This window comes from Dendrobium catenatum, unplaced genomic scaffold, assembly GCF_001605985.2.
Source record: "Dendrobium catenatum unplaced genomic scaffold, ASM160598v2 fragScaff_scaffold_1136, whole genome shotgun sequence".
NCBI lineage: Eukaryota > Viridiplantae > Streptophyta > Magnoliopsida > Asparagales > Orchidaceae > Dendrobium > Dendrobium catenatum.
In genome coordinates this window covers 611,467-633,997 of record NW_021319598.1, presented here as the reverse complement: position 1 = coordinate 633,997, position 22,531 = coordinate 611,467, and the positions used below count along the sequence as shown (strand labels likewise).

At 32.8% G+C, this 22,531-nt stretch overlaps 1 protein-coding gene across 1 annotated transcript; it reads left to right on the top strand.

Moving 5' to 3' along the window:
• Positions 1-14,683: 14,683 nt before the first annotated feature.
• On the top strand, positions 14,684-22,048 carry LOC110112212 (C2 domain-containing protein At1g53590-like). Its single transcript, XM_020844354.2, has 5 exons — positions 14,684-14,922; positions 20,519-20,593; positions 20,770-20,913; positions 21,466-21,561; positions 21,659-22,048. The coding sequence occupies exons 1-5, from the start codon at positions 14,797-14,799 to the stop codon at positions 21,809-21,811; spliced, it is 594 nt and encodes a 197-aa protein (XP_020700013.1). The 5' UTR covers positions 14,684-14,796; the 3' UTR covers positions 21,812-22,048.
• Positions 22,049-22,531: the final 483 nt, after the last annotated feature.

The window sequence follows — 22,531 nt, the reverse complement described above, 5'->3', positions numbered from 1 at the left end:
TGAGTTTTATATTTTGGATTGAAATGATGATTTAATTAGAGTTGAGCATTTTATTAGAAGTTTGGGATTTTATTCCCGAAATTTGGGGTCTTATAATCAAAGATCTGCCCCGGATCCTAAATCTATTTTGGACACTAGACCACAATTGTCTGAACCTAACTAATGCAGTGTAGAACCTGGACTTACCCCGGCCTGGATTGGGGAGCCAGCTAATCACCTAATCGATTTAAAATACATGAGTCCGATCTTTTATTAAAGAGTGATAGGGACATTTTATTTAAAGGTTTTGGAAAGTTGGGGCCGACATCTATAAATTCCCTAATTTGGCCCCTTTGACTTATGCTGGGTGCAAAAATACTAAAGACTAATGCAATTAAAATTTTGACACTTTCAATTTGTTTCTAATACAATGCATGCTAGTTAACAACCTCAAATCAAGTATGCTTGAAATTTTAAAAACAGGCTTAGAAAATAATTTTTTAGAAGACTGGGCTTCCCTAGGTCCGGCACCTCGTCCTCATAGGTCAGACTATCCGGACTCTACCCGCAGGCAGGGAAGGGTCTAAAATAAGGAGAGAGTAATGCAGAAATATGCATGCGACCCCGGGGTCGATCCCTGGCTAATTCCCTAAATTCGTTATCTTTCTATGATATTTAGACTCACTAAAATTTTAAACTTTAAGGTTATAAATATAAAATCTTCACACCCTCACGAGTCTCACGTATCCAGGCGAAAGCAAAAGCGGCACACAAATGCCAAAAAATTAAGAAAAGCAGGAAATCATCTCAACACATCAAATACAAATGAATTAATTAATTAATGTCCATAGACAAAGTTGTCTTGTTTATTACAAACCAGGGTCTTACAGAAAGTAAAGTGGCCGGGCACCACTGACAACAACCCAGATTCTAAGCCTAGAAGTGACGCAAGTGATTTTGAGTGAAATACTCTTTGGCTTTAGGTCTTCAATCTTATTCTCTTCAGGACTCCTTGTCTTCGGGCTCCTTGGATTCCTTGTAGTAGGCTACCCAAATAGATAAGTCCTTCAAGGGAAGGTCACTCTTTCTTCTTTGGGTAGGGAAGAAGTGTGATCCAAATTTGGATCTCCAAATAGAAAAGGGCTACTCCCCTAAGGGGTATCCTTTTCTCTTTGGAGTACAAGCTTTGGACCTATGTATCCCAACTCAAAATCTAACTTTCACAACACTTAACATTTATTCAAATTACATTTATATCAAATCAAAATTCTAAACTCTCCTACAGGGTTATTCTAAATAGTTAAAGAATCAAAATATTTCATTACCAAACAGTTATATATGTGCAAAAAAGAAAGTAAACACATTGGCCACTCTCTTTTATTTATTTGGAGGCTTTAGCAGCTGAAGCACCTGTACAAGCATTTATAACAATTAATTTTTTTTACTAACTTAGCCCCCTTTTATTGCCCTGCATGAACGTGGCCACCTGCATTAAACTATGTGAACATCCAGATCGTACCTATCCTAGGGGTAATCTAGTCGCCAAACACATCAATCATCCACAGAGTACAGTAAAAAGTAAGCAGGCACAACAAGGCAATTTTATCCACAACATACAATAAAACCATGAAAACTCCGGTACACAGCAGAAAAGTAAGCACCGACCTAACTTAAGTCTAGAGTTGGTTGTCCTAGAAAACCATCTAAAGTGTGTGTAGGAGATCATGTGGTTGGGGTAAATCCTAAGCTGGGTAGTTAGTTGAAGTTATCTAAAATTCTAGGTTTGTTCAAGCTTGAAGGGGGATTTAGATTAAAGTTTGAGTATTAATATATTAAGGATTTTAATCAAATATATTTTAAAAGTTAATTGTTACTACCTTTGTTTCACACCGAGGCCGCGAAGTTTATTTCACCTTCCTTAGGGCTAAGCTAATAGCCTCGTAGGCCTGGGTTACCCAGTAGTAATCAGGGTTGATTAGATTAATTTAAATTGGTTGAAATTAAGAGGAATAAATTAATATTAAGGGGAGTTGTTTACTGATTTTAAAGCATTGGTTAATAATTTTATTAACCTACTCGGAAAATTCTGAAATTTGGGGGAGTTAACAGATTTTAGAGGATTATTTAGATATATTAAGTAAGGGGTCAAAAATTGATTTTTTTAAGTTAGAATTAATCTTAAGGATTTCATATTTTTAATAAATACTAGACCTAATTATGAATTGTTAGACAGGTGGCACACTAAATTTGGAGTTTTCTATCGAAAATTATGATTTATTGAAGTTTTGACCCGTTTTTGACCTAAGGTTGACCAAAATGTTGACTTTTTGATTTTGACCAGTTTTTGGTGATTTGATATTTTTAAAAAATACTAAATCTTAATTGGAGTCATTAGCCATTGATTTTGACTGATTTGGAATTTTCTATAATTAGTTATGAATTTTCAAAGTTTTCTTAATTATTTGAATTTTAAAATTCCTTAATTAAGAAGGTTTTGATTATTTTGACCCAAACTCATTCCAAATTGCATTTAATCATTTGCAAAGGTCAAGTATGACCAATGGGAGTGTTTCTAGTTATTTGAAAATTATTTAAGATTTTTTTAATATTTTTTAATTAATTAATTTAATTAATTATTATTTTTAATTAAAAATTCAATTAAAGTTAAATTGAAGGTCCAGTCAAAGAGATTTTATTTCTTTTAGGTAGATAATTATGCTATGGACAATTTAAGGTATCATTTGTATTTTTTGGATTAAAATTTAATTTATTGTAATTTTTTAAATTTTCCGAGTCCTTAAATGGGTTGAATTTTGAGAAGTATAATTTTTTAACATAATGAGCTCCAAACTCAGTAAAATTTAAACATATGGTTCAAAATGTCACTAAGTTTAATGTGTTTGAGGTTTCTCCCTATTGGGTGTGACTATAGTTCCCTAGAAATTTTTTAAGTTTTCTAGACATTTCCTTAATTATTTTCCTTAAGTGTCCCTACTGTTCAAATGGGCATGAAATTTGGTGTGTCGAACCCTGGTACACATACATTCACATCACAGAAATTTCACAAAAAATACTAAGTATCTAGAGAGTTATGAATTTTCAAAATTTAGGGTCTAAAATGGACCCTTTAGCTTAAAAATTCATATCACAGAAATCCATTGGGTATCTGATCCTAAGAAAATTACTAAATATGTTTAAGATACCCAATAATCATTCACCAAAATTTGGAGTTCATTTAACCACTGGATTGTGAGAAAAGTATAAAAAAAACTAAATTCAAACAAATAAGAATATCTCACAATACAGAAATCAAACCAGCCTAATTTTAATTTTAATAAATACTAAATTAAAATATCTTTGCAACGAGCCCAAGAACACAAAATTTGGTGACAAAATGGATTTTCTATGAATTTTAGAAGTTCTGGCTATTTAATTTGAATTTTTAATATAATTTGATTGAAACATGTTCTGAGGATCCGCTGCATGGATTGGCGGACAAGACATGCTGTCCGGCGCTGCCCTAGACGTCTGATCGTGTAGAGGGCACGATCGGATGGCTTTGATTGAGCCAGATTCAATAGTTCAAAGTTGAACCGAAATTTCAATTAGCCATAACTTTCAAAATACTTGTCCAAATTTAATGAAATTTGAACCGTAGCTAGAGGACAATGTAATCATCCAACACACAAAGTTTGAAGGCTTAATGTGCTGTAGATTTACTACAGTTTCAAATTAATATTTTAGAGAAAAGTTGTAATATCGTACAATCATGTTGGCAAATTTTTCTGTACTTAGGCTCGTTGGAAAGCTCTCGATATTCTCTACAACTTTGCTGAAGGACCCAAGAACGTTTGATGGCTAGATCAAAAACTGCTATAGGAATATCATTTTCTCTCTCTTTCTCTCTCTCTCTCTCTCTCTCTCTCTCTTATCAGTTTGGGTTTCTAGCTCAAGCAACACCCCTCTAATGGCTAGAGAAGACTTATTTAGAGATGGACAGGCTAGATTATACATTGGAGAAAGTTGTTGGTAGCTGGAATTGAAGAGTTTGGAGGATAGGGAGTGAAGACAAAGCCTTGTGTCAAGAGTGAGAAAATTCCATCCCTCTTCATGATTGTTTGCCTTGATTAAGGAGATGGATAAGCTATAGGCTGCTTCCAAGTAACCTCCTCAGCCCCCCAATGAATGAGATTTTGGATTATTATGTGGTTTTGACTTGCTAAGGTGGCAAAGCCACACCACATAAGCTTATAATTTAACTTTGTTGACTACTTTGACCAATCAACTTTGTCTTTGATTATGAGGTGATAGTCAAATATTCATGCTAATTGGTTGGAGTAGTCTTAACAGATATTTGAATGAGTTTAGAGAGGACTCAACTTTTGAGATGGGTTTAAGAGCTTGAGGGATTTGATTTGATCAAATGGGTTGGAATAACCCATTTAAAACTTTAAAGGGTACTTTGGTCACTATAGGTTGACTTGGTCAACCAAGTTGACCCAAGTTTTGGAATTGGGTCTAATAAGTCCCAAAAATCATTTGAAAACATTTAGAGAAGGTTTCAAAGATTAATAGTTAAATCAAGTCGAGTTTAAGCCAAAAATCCAAAATCTCCCTTTAAAGGCATTTTGGTCATTTTGGCCTCACGTCAATTTTGGATCAAATTGATTCTAGAAAGATGTGGATTATTGCTTAAAACGTCAATACCAAGGTCCTAGGAGTTATCAAAGGATTTGGAGGGGTGCTCTAGAGTCAAATTTCGCTAGGTGAAAGGCCTAGTGGCATGGATTGTAAATATTTGAAGGTTTTATAGGCTTTGGATTTCAATTCAATTTTTGGGGTTAGAGACCTCATAATGGTCTCAAATTTGGAGGGTTTCTTCTAGAGACATGTCATATCAATATGAAATTGATAGACTCTAAATCAGAGGTCGTTTGACTGAGTTTTGAAGTTTCTTTAAAAAATCCTTAAAAAAGGTTGTCAGGACAAAGCCTTTGAGCCTTGAATTTATAAGTTTGAACTGGGTTTTGAGTTTGAATGAGTGGATTTGAATTACTCATATCATCTATAACCATTTGAGAGGATTATGAATGATAGGATAGGATTAAAGTTTGATAGAAGCACAATCAAGATTTGAATTGAATTTGGGATCAGGATATGTTTAAAGTCTTAATAGATTTGAAGTTTAGATTTGATTTGAAAATTGAATTGATTGAAGTCTAGATTGAATTATGATTTGAATTGATCTAAGACCTAGATTGATTTGAATCTAGATTATTCCTAGAGTTTGGAGGAATTCTAAGATCTAGAATCTAAAAGGGTTCTAGGATCTGGATAGACCTTAAAGTTTGGAATCTATAAGGATCTTAGGGTCTAAGAAAATCCTAAGGTCTGGGGTATGTAAGGATCCTAGGACCTAGAATAGATCCTAAGGTCTGAAGTCTAGAAGGATCCCAGGACCTAGAATAGATCCTAGGGTCTGGAGTCTAGAAAGATCCTAGGACCTAGAATAGATCCGAAGGTCTGGATTGATTTGCAGTCTGGAAGGGTCTAAGTGACCTCATACAAAAATGAGGTCAACAGATATTATACCATCCTAGATGATATGAACAACTCTTTTGTCCGATTGTCAGAAAAAAATTATTGCACTTGATCGTCCTATATGATATCACGATCATCTTGGATGATTTTACTGATCCTATATATATTACCCCACTTCAAGCCTTATTCTTTTCTCAAAACCTTCTAATATATCTTTTCTTTCACTCGGGCTCTCAATTCTTGGATATGGCTACCAAAAAAAGATCTCATGCACTCACATGCAGTTCTTCTAGGAGTGTTATGAATTCTCATTTTGCTGAAGCAGCTGATGAAGAATATGCTAGGATTAACCCCTCAAAAGTTATCAAATATGAGGTTTTGAACTATCAAGTACTGAACCTATTCACTCACACCACCATTAGCTTTATTCTTACACTTGCTTTTCCTTTTAATTTTGAACTACTTTTTAAATTCTTTGCTAGTCTCAGCCTAAATTCTAACATTACTACACTCTAATCAAATGTTAAAATCACCCTATTGAAATAACCTATCATGATTTTTATGAATTTCTTCACCTATTCACCACTGGAGATAAAATTCATATTTTTGCTTCAGATCTTGATTTTAATTGGGGCACTACTAATAACCTTCTTAGAGAAACTAATGCCCCCTATCATGACTCTGCAACCAGTACCTTAGTGAAAGATGCTTAAACCATCCAACATACTCTTCGCACCTCCATTATTCCTAAAGTTGGGGATCATATTCATATTACTTCCATTTTGTCACTCACCACCTACTACATAATACCTCATCAAGATTTTAATGTTGATGATCTTTGAATCCGCTATATTAAATATCTAACCAGCATTAGGGATCTCGGCCACAAAAGAAAGCCAAATTTGGCCTTATAATATATCATTTCCTATGTCATCAAATCCAAATATAACCTTCAATATCCAAGCCCACCTGATTTCCTTCCTATTTTCTACTCAAATAGCTCCTTCCTTGTCCTTCGTAGTACTCGTCATCACCCTATGCATGAGGAGGCTATAACAGAAGAGGAAGGATCTATTCCTGCATCTGCCCCTATCCACTAGCACTCCTAGATAGATCAGCTAGTTCAGAGGTTTAACTAGTGGGAAGCTAGGTTTGATTTTCTGTCATCAAGTAGCAGCAATAACATGTAGAGGATATTGCTCATTTTGAAAGCTATGTAGCCTAGCAGCAGCAGCAGCATGACCAAAATATGGCCTAGTTTGGCGAGCAGTTTTCCTCTCTTTATCGATAATTTTATCCACCACCACCTCCACTTGATCAGGGTTCTTCTTTTTCTAGTTTTTAAGTGCTTTTGTTTATATGTTTTAAGTGGTCTTTATTTCTATACTTTGTTTTGTTTAGTACTTTTCTTTTTTTTTTTCCTCCTTTTTATGATATCAAAAAGGGGAGTAGTTTGTTGTTGTTTTCTTATACTTTAGTGGAATTTCCTTAGTTCTATTTATGTACCTTTTTTTATATGTCTCATTTTTTTTCTTTTTCTTAAAATAAAAGGTTGCTTTAAAATTTTTAGCAACAATGTTTGCCATCATAAAAAAGGGGGAGATTATTGCAAATTTCGGCCCTAGTATATTTATTTTGATGATAACAAATATTATTATTTTTTACTACTATTATTCTTATATATCTATTTTGTTTGTCCTGGTCATTAACTTTTCAAGTACAGAAGTTCACTTGTAATGTCAATCAACTCAAAATCTAGTAGATAATGGCTGATTCTATCGATAATTTAAATTCAATGTATTTTTTATCTTTCTTGAGTCAAGTTATGTATCTGGTGGACCCAAGCTAAGTAACCTTGCACATACACACTCAAGGAAAGAAATTTGGTGAGTTAGAGAATTTTTTATTTTTTGACCTAATCATACAAAACGATTTAAAATTGTACTGGGCTATTCATGATCGTACAAGATGATTAGTTTATATTGTGAAAAAAAGCTGCCAATCACAATTTAAGTAATATTTTAATTTTTAAACTTTGTTCTAGTCGTACAAGATAATATGCATCATCTTGGATGATTGATGATAATCATGCCTAAATTGATTTGATGATTAGGAGACTAATTATGGTAAATTAATCAATCATATCATACAAGATGATCCACTAAGATCGTACTGGATGATCAATTATATTTTATATGATGATCCCCTATCGTCCAAGATGAAAAATCATAATTTTCTTCTAATTATCGAAGAGAATCATATTAGATGTCTCAAGAGGGTTGGAAGATAATATGAAGATTGTCACCCATCGTCCCATGTCATACTAGATGATCAATATAGTATCTTGAACTAATCATCTCGGATGATCGTAGGATCGTACTGGATGATTTATATTAATACTTGTATTGATTGTATAGGGAAAAGGTGATCGTCCTGGCTGAAAGGGCTATTTTGTATTAATCGTACAAGATGATTATTAGTGCAGAATTAAAAATTAGGACTTCTTTTGGAGGCTCTCCATTTAAACACTCTCATTATCACTTAAGATAATATTTTTCTATGGACGAGATCTAAGAGAGAGCTTATAGAAGAAAGAAGGAGAGATTGAGAGAGAGAGAGAGAGAGAGAGAGAGAGAGAGAGAGAGAGAGAGAGAGAGAGAGAGAGAGGGAGGGAGAGAACCTTGTAAGGGGGAGTCGTGAGGGATTCATAAAGGTTGCTTTAAGCATGATATCCATCATCTTCTTCAAGTTACTTCTCTAGTTCTTTGGTGGCTCTGGGGGAGATCTTCATCAATATTAGATCAAGGTTCTCTGCCTACTCCAAGAGGGATTAAAAGGATTCCCAAGTTCTCTGCCTTTATCAGGTGGGTGAAAAAGGATTTTTATGTTATTTGTCAACTATGGGAGGGAGTAAAAGGATTCGAGGTTCTCTGTCTCATCGGGTTAGTAGAAAAATTTTGTAAGAGCTTCTCCGCTTTGATGTGGGAGCAAAAGGAGAGTCCCTTCTGTTTAGTTCAATACTTTGATAGGGAGTCTCTAAAGTGTGAACGTAGGTCAAGTTGCCCAAACCACTATAAATTTTAGTGTATTCTTTCTGTTTACTTTTTTTGCATTTAAACTCTTGCATTACTTTGTGATTTGTTCTGTGGTTGAAATCTCTGATCTTTATTAATTATTAAATTAGTTTTGCTTCCGCATAAATCATTTTTTTTTTAAATTCAAAAAGATTTCAAAAAGATATTCTTTTTGTTAAGAAATTTTTAAATAACTAATTAACCCATGTTTTGGTTATCCTTGGGACTAGTTCTTTAGGGTATAACAACCCTCACAAACTTTTAGATGACTGGAAAAATCTCTACTGTTAGTTTGACTTTTTCTTTAATTGTTGTCATACTCAAACACAACTTCAAAATTGGCTGCGTATGTTGCTAAATAATAAGTAAAAATAAATTCTCCATATGCCTATCAAAACTCTCTAGAGCCCTTGTCTAGGAAATGGCCAGTTACAGCAAACATCTTCGTGGTTCAAAGGGATCTTCTTCTTATAGTGCTGTTGATTCTAACTTCTTATCTAAGAAGTATGAAGATACATATTTTAGGTACAATGATGCTAAGATCACCCTGTCTAGATTTCTAATCCAAGAAGATCTTCATTTTCTGTAAGGCCTCTATTTGCCTCCACTCAACTATCCTTCATTCTCACTATTATCTATGTATATCACAAAGAAACCTTTTATTATTTCTTATCCAATATGAGAGTCAATGAAGATAACTCTAAGATAATTTCCTATGTCCAAAGACAACAAATAGAGATTACCAAAGAAGATTTAGGTAACTTCCTTCACTTGAGAACACAATGGATTAGATTACACACTATAACCTGTAGATCTAACTTTGACTGGTTTAAAATTAACAAAGTTCTTGAGGTGTTTCCCAAGTCAATCATTTAGCTTGAGCCTATACGTTAAACTAAAATGCACAGATCATCCATCACGTTTTAAAAACTTCTATTATTCCTAAAGCTGGTGATCGAGTGAATATGACTCCACTCTTATCCATTATCACATATCTTATTATGACTGAAAACCCCATTGATGAAGCCCAACTCATTATGTACTACCTGTACAACCTTTCTGAGATTGGTCTTACACGTCATAAAAGGAAAAAAAATGTGGATTTAGGACATCTTATTATCTAAATCCTACATAAGAAGTACAATATCATTCATCCTGATCCTCCCACTGAAATACTAATCTACTTTACTGATGCTTCTTTAGATCTTTGTTTAAGAGAGATCAAATTTTGAGTGATGAATCTACAGAAGAAGGGGGAGCACTAGCACTTGCATAAGGAAGTGACCAAAACTACTTTCAGGAGATGGTCCCGCATTTTGATCATTTGGAGACTCACTTTGATCAATGTTTTGATCAAATTGAGACTCATTTAAATCAGCAGAATGCGAGGTACCAGGAGGACATGGGTTGGACCTGTTATCAGTTTGATACGATAAATACAAATATATTTATGATGAACAGCTATTTTTTAGTATTCAAACAATATCCTCCTCTAGATTAGGGCCCTTCCGAGTTCTAGATGTACTTCTTTGTTGTTGTTTCTACCATCCTTATGCGAGTGATGTGATGATGTATTTTTTCTTTCATGTTTGTAGTGTTTGTTATGTTGTTAAATTCTTATGTGATGTTGTTGGGTGATGTTATTTATGGTATTGTTAGGAGTGAATGTATGTGATCCTTTTGATATCAATGGAAAATGTCATGTTTTGGACACTTGTGTTTGTTTCTTATTTCATGAAATATTGGTATATCTTATAAGAAAAATCATTTTAAATTGATCATAGAAATAGGTTATTAATTATTTTGCTTTACAAATTAATTTCTTTACAAAAATTTAATCTTTCAAAATTTAAATTAGATTATAACTAGATTTAGATAAGGAGACTAATTTCATGTTATTTTAGGCAAACATAACTAGAATATCATTATTGTAATATTGATGTCTTATTATTTTTTTATTTCTTTTTTAATATGCTTATTTTTTTGATTAATGAAATTTTAATTTATACTATTGAACTTGGAAAGACCCAAAAAGTAAATCAAATGAAAATATACAATGTGTGCAAAAATCAAAAGAATGCGCAATGGTTCTCAAACTGAAAAGATGCACAAAATTAGCCCAAATAAAAAAGATGCACAAGTGTGCCATAAATATTTGAAAAGATGCACAATGTCGCCAATTGAATTTTTCTTTCTTTCCGCTATTATTTAATCTTTAATCTAAATCAATCTAATGAATAATAATATTCTTTATTGAATTTTAAGTTAACAAATTTTCATTTCATCATTTTTATAATAATTATCTTTACTTAATTTGTCTAGCATGAATCATGACCATGATTAACTTTTCTTATCTTAGTTTATTTTTTATTTAAAATTTTGAATTTTTCCTTTTTTTAGAATTATGAAATTAATATTATAATTATAATTAGGTTAAAAAACATTTTCTTGATCAATTCTTGTGGTTTATCTATTGAAGCATTTTATTTTAAGTTCTACTTCCCTTTTTGTTGTTGTCAAAAGGGAGAGTAATAATTTTATTTTGATTGATTGATGTTTGTTGTATGATGTGTGTATGTTTGATTGATTGATGTTTATTGTGTGATGTTTGTATGTTTGATTGATTGATGGTTGTTGTGTGATGTGTGTATGTTTTTTAGTGTTCGTTCGTGTTTGTGTTTTGTGTTCATATTTTTGTTCGAATTTGTTTTTTGATTTTGTGTCTTTTTATTTTTTTTGTTTTGGTTTAGGATTTTTTGATGTTCATGGGAATCCCTAGATTTATATTGGTCATTCTTTTAGGGGGAGCTAAGAAGAAATTTTTTGCTTTAAATGTTAATTCAAACAATAATTATTTTGCCACCATAAAAAAGGGGGGGATTTTGCAACTTAGTTTTTATAACTATATTTTCATATCATGTATGTTTTTTTATGATTTAAAATATTATTATTTTTATTACTGTTTCTCCTAATATATATTGGATATATTACTTTTATTTTTTGTGTGTACTAATATTTTAGGGAAATAATATACTAACATTTTAGAAAAATCATACTCTAGACTGTTGAAGACTTCAAATAAGATTAGATTATGGTTCATTATAAATAGAGTATGTATTTTACACTTTTATTGAGTCTGAGAGAGTATGATTATAATTGGGTAACCGAGTATTAAAACTTAATAATTTTTTTATAACTAATCATATTGTACGATGTCATATTGTACGAGACAATTTGTTCAGTTATTTCCTCCAGAAAGCAGTTAATCAAATCATGGATAGAAAAATTACTTACTATTTGTATTGTATGAAGTTGGCTTTGTAAAGTCGACGCCAAAGTTTTAAATTGATGCGAACATTTTCATCCATACGAATAGGTAAAATTTTTGAACAGTTCGTCCATGGCGATCTGGAGTTCGTAAAGACGACGTCTAGAGTACGAAATTATGGGGTATCTTTTCGTCCAGATGAATTAGAAATTTTTATAATTGATCGTTTGGGACGATCTGAACTTTGTACAGATGACGTCTAGAGTACAAAATAATGGGCTATCATTTCATCCAAACGAATAGGAAAATTTTTATAATTGTTCGTACCGTACGATATAAATTTTGTAATGTACGATCAGCTTGTATGAAAATGTTTTGTATAAGATCGTACAAGCAAATTTTGAACTGTTTGTACAGTACAATCGTCGATCGTACTCTATGATCGTGGATGCTCAAAATTGAAATTTTTAGTTTTCTAGATGGTTTTTCGTATCTTTCATATATAAGGTTCTTAAAACTGACTTAAGACAGATCACTCTTATTTTTCTTGAGAGAAAAAGTGTGAGAGTGATTGGGCGAGTATTTTGAGAGTGTGGAGAGAGATTTTTCAAGTGGAAATTGTGAAGGGTTCATAAGGTTGCCCAAAGATGAGAATCTCTTTGTAAGTCTTGTTAATCCTCTTCCCTACTTCTTTGGAGTTGCTCGTGAGAAGATCATTGAAGAAAATTCAGTTCTCTGCTGACACCAGGAGGGTGTGAAAGAATGTCAGTTGTCTGCCAATACTTGGAGAAGTGTGAAAGGATGACAGTTCTCAGTCAACACTTGGAGAAGTGTGAAAGGATGACGGTACTCTGCCGACACTTGGAGAAGTGTGAAAGGATGACGGTACTCTGCCGACACTTGGTGGGTGTAAAATAACGACGGTACTCTGCCACACCGGGGATTGGTGGAAGAGAGAAAAATTATAAATACTTCTCTGCCTTGTTATGGGGGAAAAAGGAGAGCCGCTTTGATAATAGTGCAATACTTGAAGAGGGAGTCTTCAGGGAGTGAATGTAGGTTTTGTTGGACCGAACACTATAAATTACTGTATTCTTTTTACATTTTTGTTTTTTTTTATTTTCAGCAATTTGTTGTTGTGGTTGAACAATTTATTTTTAAAGAAACCAAACTTATGAAATTTAAAAAAAAATGTTTTTTTTTATTCAAGAGGGATTTTTTTAAATTACCAATTCACCCCCTCTTCGTTAACCTTGGGACAATTGCGTAGGTCTAACAACCTATACGGTCTTTTCACACTCGTGTGATAATTTGATATGCAAATCTGCTATGTTGATTTCTAAATATGAATCTACAATGAGTTTCAGAATTATTCATTCCTTTACCTATGAACTTGCACCTGGAATATATATCTTTCTGAGCTTTTACTAACCATCACAACATTAGGTACTTCTCAGGGATTTTAACAGTATCCAGTTGCCTCAAAACTCTCATGCAGTAAGAACACAACAAACCAATCATCTTGAACTTCTTATAGGTGCATTGAATGATACTCTCTTTTATATCAAAATGAATAAACCAAGGGTTAAATTAGCCCTTGTTCTCTACGCACTCGATAAAAAACGTTAAAAAATTACTTGAGACTAAGTCTATACTAATTCCGCACACTGCCTATAAAAATTCTTTCTAAAAAAATGAATATAGTTTTCTTGAGTAAAATCGAGCAGCTTGCTTTAATATTAGGCTGCTTTTTAATTACAGGTGATATTGAATGCATTTGTAATCCTCATTCTGCTCATTCCAGTACCAAGTCATCATTATCTTCTTTAAGCCCAAAAAATAATCAGTTATTGAATTTGTGGGCTTCGAAATATCATGACACACATTATTGACAAATATACAACAAATATAAAATACGTATAAATACTCAACATACTCAGAAGATACTCAGCAAATACATAATAAATACTCAACAAATATCAATAAATGCTCACCAAATTCGCAAATACTCAATAAATACTCAACAAATACTTACTCACCAGGTATGCAAAAAATATTTAGTAAATACACAACAGACACACAATAAATACTTAGTAAATACACAACAAATACGTAACAAATACTCAACAAGAACACAGTAAATACACTATCATTACATATTGAATACGTAGTTGATACAAAGTAAATACATAGTTCGAAAAACATTCACAAAATGAACCAAATGAACTCATAGAAATTTGAAATTGTTCATACAAAACTTGCACAAAGTAAAAGACAATCAATTAAATATTTTGTACTTCGTGGTTACAAGCTTCTATACAGCTTATCTTCACTGTGTGTTGACTATCTACAAGCTTGTTCATAGGATGAGTTGAACTTTATCGATAAGTTGAATCCTATGACACCTCCAACCAAAGAAACATTCAATTAATACCCTGAACCTATCATTCTTTCAAGTTGCTGCCTTTAGGCCTCCGCATCTTGTGGGCATATGATCTACTCAAAGAATGCAACGTCCTCCTCCAAATCAATCCTCATCTTTATCAAATTTTCTCTTTATTTTTTCTTTCTCAGCACATCAAACATTATTTGAGCGAAAAATCTTAAATATTGAGAAGTTTTTGCAGATTTTTTTCTCTAAAAAGAAATGACAATTATAAAACCTAAATTTGAAGAAAGTATTTAAATTATGTGCTGGTTAAAAAAAAAGTGCTAGTTCGGGCCAGTCGGACTGAAAAAGATAAAAAAAAGAAAAAAAAACTGCGAAGGATTTTCCACGTCCACATGTAGTCGGAGGCAGAGCTACGTCCTGACTCCGCACCAAATAAATTCTGCCTGCGAGACACTTCAGTTTCTACTTGGTTCTTTCAGCACTGCTTGCTTTCTGTGGAGAGATTTCTTGTTTTTTTGAGCTGTTCGTTTTGCTGTGCTGAAATGGATATAACGGAGGTTTCGATCGTGCATCACATCGTTATAGTGCTTCTGATCCTTTGGATTTTAGAATCTATTGGGTGGTCTCTTTCCGTGCTTTACTTCGCGGCTTTATTCTACCCGTTCGCTGTAAGTATAGCTTACTAGTTAATTTGGTTTGGTTATGCGTTTCGTAGTTCTTTCTTTCATGGATTGAACAATAAAAAGTGGAGTCGTGCTTATATAGCTTCTTATGCATATGAATGGTTTGGGTATAGTTGTTATCTTGCATGCTGGTGTTGCAATTCTCTGTGGAACTTGTGGTTTTGATGTGTTTATTCATGTTATGTTGAGGGACTATTGAGTTTAGGAGATTTTGAATGTTCGACTGAGTTGATGCAGTGAAAACTTTGGTTTTTATGGAAGGTTTCGAGGCAAAATTACTATATATTTCCTCATCGTACTACGGGACTGAGCATCATCACTCTTCAAGTCTTTGTTGTCGGCATGTTCTTTTTCTTTACTATTTGTTTGTTTAACTGACTCAATCCATGGGATCCATTTATGCTTCAGTGCAGGATCTTTCGTTGGGTTACTAGTTTCCAGAATCTCTGATCTGTGTTGAAACATAGAAAGAGTTTGTCAACTATGTGGTGTAGATAAGGGGTTTGATGGCTGTGTAGGTTTAAAGCAATGCGATGGCATGCCTTGTCCTAGATACGTGGTTTCCTTCAGGAAGGAATTTGTAAAGTTGAAACAACCTTAACTTATAACTTAGAAGTCCATTCTAATCTTTATCAACCATTCACATTACCAGAGAGTTGATTAGATTCTCATGTTGTAGCTCGTGAAGCTATCTGGAAGTGATATGGTATTTATCTTTTTCGCATGTTGAAACTCCCCATCAAAGCATTAATTGCAGTGAAATCAGGATTTGCTGAATTTTACTAATGTTTAATTTATGATTGCTTATATCTAATATGTTTTCCAGAAACCAACTAGAAAAATGAATGGCGTACTGTGCTGCTGCCTAAAGAATCACCGATTGGTAGTTTTGAAATGATGCTTTAGAGACAAGTAAATGAAGAAGGTTATCTCCAGAAAAAAAAAGACAGTTATTTAGTTCAAGATTTTCTTCAGGATGTGCTTGAAACACTGATGTTGCAAGCTGAGACACGTCTTTGGCCTGTTTTCTACCATGTAGTGAAATATTTACAATGATTACTTCGAACTGTCTGAATTTTTTTGCTTCATACTTTAAGAAGCGTTACATAAATAACTAATCTAGAGTTATGCAAATAGTGTTGAATTTAAAATTATCTGTGAATCATATCAAACTATATTGAAATTACTGGGTGATAAGAGAGTAGTGAAATTGATAGTGAAATATTTCTTTAGTTAGAAGCTCTTAGATTACTATAAAATGAGCATGTATGCAAAAAATTGGTCCCTTGAGCTTACTCCTTGACCTCCCATTTTTAGATTTGGATTGGGACTTAAGTATTTCAAAATAGGCTATATACATGGCTATACAAAAAATAAAAGAAAAATAAAATAGTCATGTAGCATAATTAGAATGTTTGACTTTATAAAGTCGTCCACCGAGCTAATAATAACCCACTATCTTGCCATATATAAGTGGACGAATAGCTTGGTGTGTATAAGTTTTGTATATTGTTTAACAAAACTTTTGATATAATAAATTTTTTACTTATATGAATTTTTATCTCTGTTTGAGTTGAAAACACTGAATATAACTTTAATGAATACTTATTTCACATAAGAGAGCGACTATCACTTCAATTGTGAGTTGAGCGAATAACCAATATAGTCCCCTTTATTGAAAATGATGAATACCAAATACCAAGTATAGTTTAATAAAGAACTCAGCAAATACCATATATAGCTTCCTCAATGAAGTTGATCAGAGCTGAATTCTGAATATATGAGGAATTGGTAGTAGTCAAATACCAAATATCTAGTGTAGCTGAATTGCCATTTGTCAAATACTGAATAACAAATATAACTCAACTAATAATTTTATTGAATACCAAATATAGTTGTCTTTATTGAAAAGGGAAAATATCGAATATTGCGTATAAGTCCTATAAAGAATTTGAATAAATTTCAAATATTGCTTCCTCAATGAAGTTGACGAATACAAAATTCTAAATATAAGGAATTAGCAACAACGAAACATTGAATGCCAAGTATAATTGTTTTGGCATTTGCCAAATACCAAAAATAACTCTAATGATGAATTTAGTGAATACCAAATTTAATTTCCTTCATTGAAAAGGATGAATACCGAATAGCTAATAGATATCTAAGCAATATATTTGTCTAACTCAAATAAGGTATCAATGTATCTATATATTTCAAGTCTTACTTATTTTTTATTTTTGTTTAATATATCCCAACATTAGGTCTTCACCTTAATAGGCCTTACCTTACACCAGAGCTTTATCTTCATAGGGGTAACCATTTAAACTTGCTTGCTAGATAGAACTCACATACTACTCAATGCGAATTTTGTCACGAAGAGGGGAATCATGTTTTAAGTCTCGACTTATATTCTAAAGGATATATTAAAATATAATGCTTAAATAGTATTGAAGTATTTGATGAAAAGAATTCATTGATGTTTCAAATTCAATATTGTTGCAAATTCAATGATATGACAAGTTCATTGATGCATTGAGTTTGATAATGAGTTTTTGAAAATACAATTTAAATGTATAAGAAAATTTCGAGAAAATTTATTGGCAAATTAAGAACTTCAAATGAACATTTTCTCCTTTTTTTTTTTAAAGTTGCAAATTGCATTAAATAAACTTGAAATTATTACAAACTAACAAAAGGAAAAACAACTATCATATTCCTTCTTTATTAAACTAAACAAAGTTGAAGGAATGTTACTAAACGAAAAAAAAAAAAAACTATTTTCTAAAGCCAAAGTAGCACACAAATCGGCTACTTTATTACATTCTCTTGAGGTATGATGGAAAATAACTTTATCAAAGTCATTGAGAAAGAGTAGCTTCTCCGAAACCGAAGTGTAAGTTTGACACCTTGATTTCCTCATAGAATCTTGAAGGAACTTGATAATATTAATATTATCACCTTCTATTATAACATCTTTGCTTTCAAACATCCACATTTGTAAGAAGTCATTTATTGAAAAAACCGCCTCTATCTCCAACTGATTAATATCCCAATGAATTTTCTTCTTCCCAAATGCAGGAAGAAATCTACCTTTATGGTCTCTGATTATACCCCCAATGCTTGCAAGATTCGACTCCAAAAGAGAAGCATCCACATTGATCTTGATCCAATCTAGAGGTGGAGAGTGTCAAAAAATTTCAAACTCCATATGGAGACTAGCACCCCAATCGTCTAGCATTGGATAAGTAGAAATGGCTATGAATAAATGATCTTTTTCTCATGATGTATAAGAATTTAATATCTCATAATTTCAGATATTCTTTTCCCTTAGCAATATCTAAAAAAATTTGTATAGGTGACTTTGCTAATTGCTAATTGATCATCTTTCTTAAAGCTTTTTTGCTATATTTTAGGGAGTAGTATAGCAACTTTTAAGCTTAGCCACGAGCTGTGGTTTGTTCTTATACTCAAGTTAGTGTACCTTTTCCTTTACTTATTTGAGTTCTTTTTTAGGAAAGAGTTTTCTAATATTGATTTCAGTGATTTTTTGAATTTGGACGATTTTAATGGCTAGCTTAAACCAAAATGTGATTTTCTATGTATATTATTTCCATAATATGGTCGACGACTTTAATGGCTTGCTTAAACCAAAATGTGATTTTTCTATGTAAATTATTTCTATAATTCAAAATTTTATTTTATTTTTTGGAAATTTCAAAAATTGTTCTTTCTTCGTTGAAAATGTACAAGAGAGAAGGACATAAAAGTTATATCTCTCAAGCAAAGAAAGTTTTTAAGTTTCGCTGCTCCAAATTTCTAAAACTTTTTTGCCTATGTAATTTTGAAGCCGATAAACTCTAAAGCCGACTACTTCCTTGATAATATAAGGTTTTATTAAAGATAGATCCTAATTTGCAGAGTATTACCTGCCAAACTGTAGCATCTACTTTTCTTAGTATAAAGTTCCCTTAGTGTTGTTGTTCTTCTTCACGACGTACTATTCTTCTAGTTAATGGTATGCTCCATGCTAGACACACCTTCTAGATTGTTGTATTCAAATTTTTTTTTGAATCACACCTAACTATATTGAGAATACTAAGTGAAAAAGGGTAGAGAAATAGAGAGATAGAGATAAAAGAATTTTAGAGAGAGAAGCTATGAGATTTCTATAAAATGAGCTTAAGTATAGAAAATTGTGTCTCTTGAACCTCTTCTTGTCCCCTTATTTATAAATTTGAGTTGCGGTTTGAGCATTACAAAATAGGCTACATACATGACTACACAATAAATAAGGGAAAAATATATTAGTTGTGCAACATAATTAAAATGTACAATTTGATGAATTCTTTCGCTGAGCTAATAAGAAGTTGCTAGCTTGGCTTGTAAAACTAGACGAATAGCCAAATAACCGATTAATTGTCTTCCCATGTAGAAGAAGTCGTCCACTTGAGTAGTCATTAGGACCAACTTCATATATTGTGCACATATGTTTGGGATAAATTCATAGATCGTAGTCGCCTACTTAAGGAGAGTTCATTCATAGACTTGATACATTTCCTTAGAGTTGATATCGAGTAGACCGAGTTTTATTATCTTGAGTAGGCCCGACTTATCTTGAACATGTATTTTTTTTTATATTTGGTTGTACAAATACTGCAACTTTTTTACTTCTAGTTTGGCTACAAGACCCATTTTTAAATGCCAAACAAGGGCGTCAATGGGAAAATATGTTTGTCAAATACTAAACAAATTATTGCTTTGTGCAATTTTATTTTTAGTTCAATTATATTCATGTCTTCCATGGGCCCTAGAGTCATCAGACATTTGTTGTGAACGCCCATACCTAAGCTTAATTACGGATTATAAGAAGTCCTGGCTAGTCGTATTTTAGGTGGCTCTCTTGTTTAATTATGTTGATATAAATGAGACCACACAATTATATGTTAGACCTGTCCAACCGGTACTACGGGACCGACTCGTGCGAAAAGGCAGAAGTTCTGCCTCTCCATTATGCGCCGCTCGGAACGTCCGGGTCCAATGGAGCTGTTTATGAAGGAGTTTTTAGGAAGTTATGAGGGAAATTTGAATGTATGGACTGTTTAGAGATTTCCTTTTTGATTGTATGCATTAAATAGTTTGTTTTCCTAGGGTTAGAGAATCTTGAATTTGCCTTAAAATTTGAGATATCTTAGATTTAGGTTTTTGGGCTCTAGAGGCGTCTAAAAATTTGGGAGAGATAGATCCTCCTCTGAAATAGAGGATCAATTGTATCTTGTTATTTTTCTTCTGTTAGTTTGATTATCATAATAAAATTACTGTTCTTCTCTGATTTTCAGTTGGATTTGTGGAGATTTCTTGCTGTTTTTATCAAGATCGTTAGGTTTTACTTGAGATCTTCAAGTGTTTCATAACATTATTCTAATTTAATTATCTTTTTGTTCCTTTTGATTTCTTGATTATGATCAGATCTCTCTTTTGATTTTTTAATTATGAAAATTTGACATAATATTAAGTTTTTTCCAAAACTAAATCATATTTGCACATTATAAGCATAACAAGTTCTATTTACCCTCCTTTTCAGGTAAATCAACAATATACTGTAAGATGGAAGAGAAAATTACAGTATGAAGAAAGAAAATATGCTGACCAAAAAAGGGTACATCTCTTTCATTCTCTTTGCATTGAGGCCATAATGTATGTACATTTTTAATTTATATTTTCCTAAGAGCCATTTTGATGCTGCAATCATCAAAAGTTGTATTTTCTGCAGTTATCCTGAAGTTGACATCCCATTTGAGCAGTCTTACGGTTTTATTTTCTTAAATTTTACAGCTCCTTTCTGATTCAGAATCTGTAAGGTGGTTAAACCATGCAGTTGAAAAGGTTTGGCCTATATGTATGGAACAAGTTGCGTCTCAGCAATTCCTATTGCCCATCATTCCCTGGTTCTTGGACAAGTACAAACCTTGGACAGCTGTATAACTTTTTGTTTTCTCAGTTTCTTTTACATTGAATGTTTTTTACTTTCATAACCCGCTGGGGCCATCGATAATATACATCCATGGATTTTCCTATTTGAAATTAACGTGCCGTTGAACTTAGAAACATTCTTTATATAACACAAACAATAGATGCTGTTAACAACACAGTGCCTACTTACTTACATAATCATTCATCATTATATCCATATAATGACATCCTTGAGTATTATGCTGTAAATCTTTTTTTCCTGCAAATTTTTATGCATGGAGAATTTAAAAGTTACCGAAGAGGCTTCTGCCATCATCCTTTGAAATACGAAAGCTAACAGAGATAAACAACTGATCAAAAGAGGATTGGTTAGATGTTATTTCTAGTTGAAATTCCAAATCCAAAAAGGATTCAAACCTTTTCTTGGGTTAGATGTTCTTCAACCAGCTTACGTTACTCTGGTGAAACAATCTGTGGCTTTGAGAAACTTTAATCACTTGAACGTATCCTTGACATATGCATTCTTATAACTTGATCCTTATAGTTCTTCTGATGCAGAGTAAAGCAGTAGTTGAGCACCTATACTTGGGTAGGAACCCTCCTATGTTTACAGATATTAGAGTTCTTGGTCAATCATATGATGATGACCACTTGGTATGTCTTTTATACTCACAAATGATGACATATACCACTGCGCTCTTTTGTCTTATTCTTATGCTATAACGTCATGAGACATTTTGATCTTTTGTAGGTTTTAGAACTGGGAATGAGTTTTCTATCGGTAAAAGATATGAATGCGATACTTTCTGTTCAACTAAGAAAAACTTTAGGGCTTGCAATATGGACAAATATACATTTAGCAGGCATGCATCTGGAAGGAAAGGTAATATACGGAGCACGCTAAAACTTTCAATCGACATTTTTCCTTGCCACTGTTATGTTAAGTTGTGTTGTAACTTGGGGTTGGGTTTGGAATTTGTTGGATTATGTTACCCCTGCAACAGATATTCCTGTGAAAATCAAAAGCTGCAGAGATGGTTTCCATTAATATTTTCTTTTCTTGCCTGTTCTCTGTTGAAATACGTTAGGGTGCAATAAAGAGATACTGCTTTCCGAACCCTCGGTTTGGATTTCAATGAAACACATGTGGGATATATTAGCTTTGTTTCAACCTCACCGGTTAATCATTTCATTGATTTGATTGTTTTTTCCTTTCTTTCAAGCAGTATATCATTCTTGGGCTGGAGCCTTTTAAAACATTTTCTTTAACCCTAGATCTTGCAAAATTATATATCACGGTCCTATCTGCCATTGGTTGCATGTACTTTACCTTTAACTTGTGAATAGTAGTTTCTGCACGAAGTTTAAACGTATAAAATGAAATAAACTGTATCCGTAAGCATTGTTCAAATCTCGATTCAAGAGTGGCTATCAATGTCATAAAAACTAAGCTTCAGCATTAGTGAGAATGCAATGTTAGGAGAAGCTTTGCTGCTTGAATTTGTTCCATGTATACAGTGCGCTCTCATACTGTTTTCCTATACTTTCATTCTTATCTTGCAGCATAAATGACCAACAAATGGAAGTTATTAAAACCTGGTCTCTTCATCGTTTCCCCTTTATT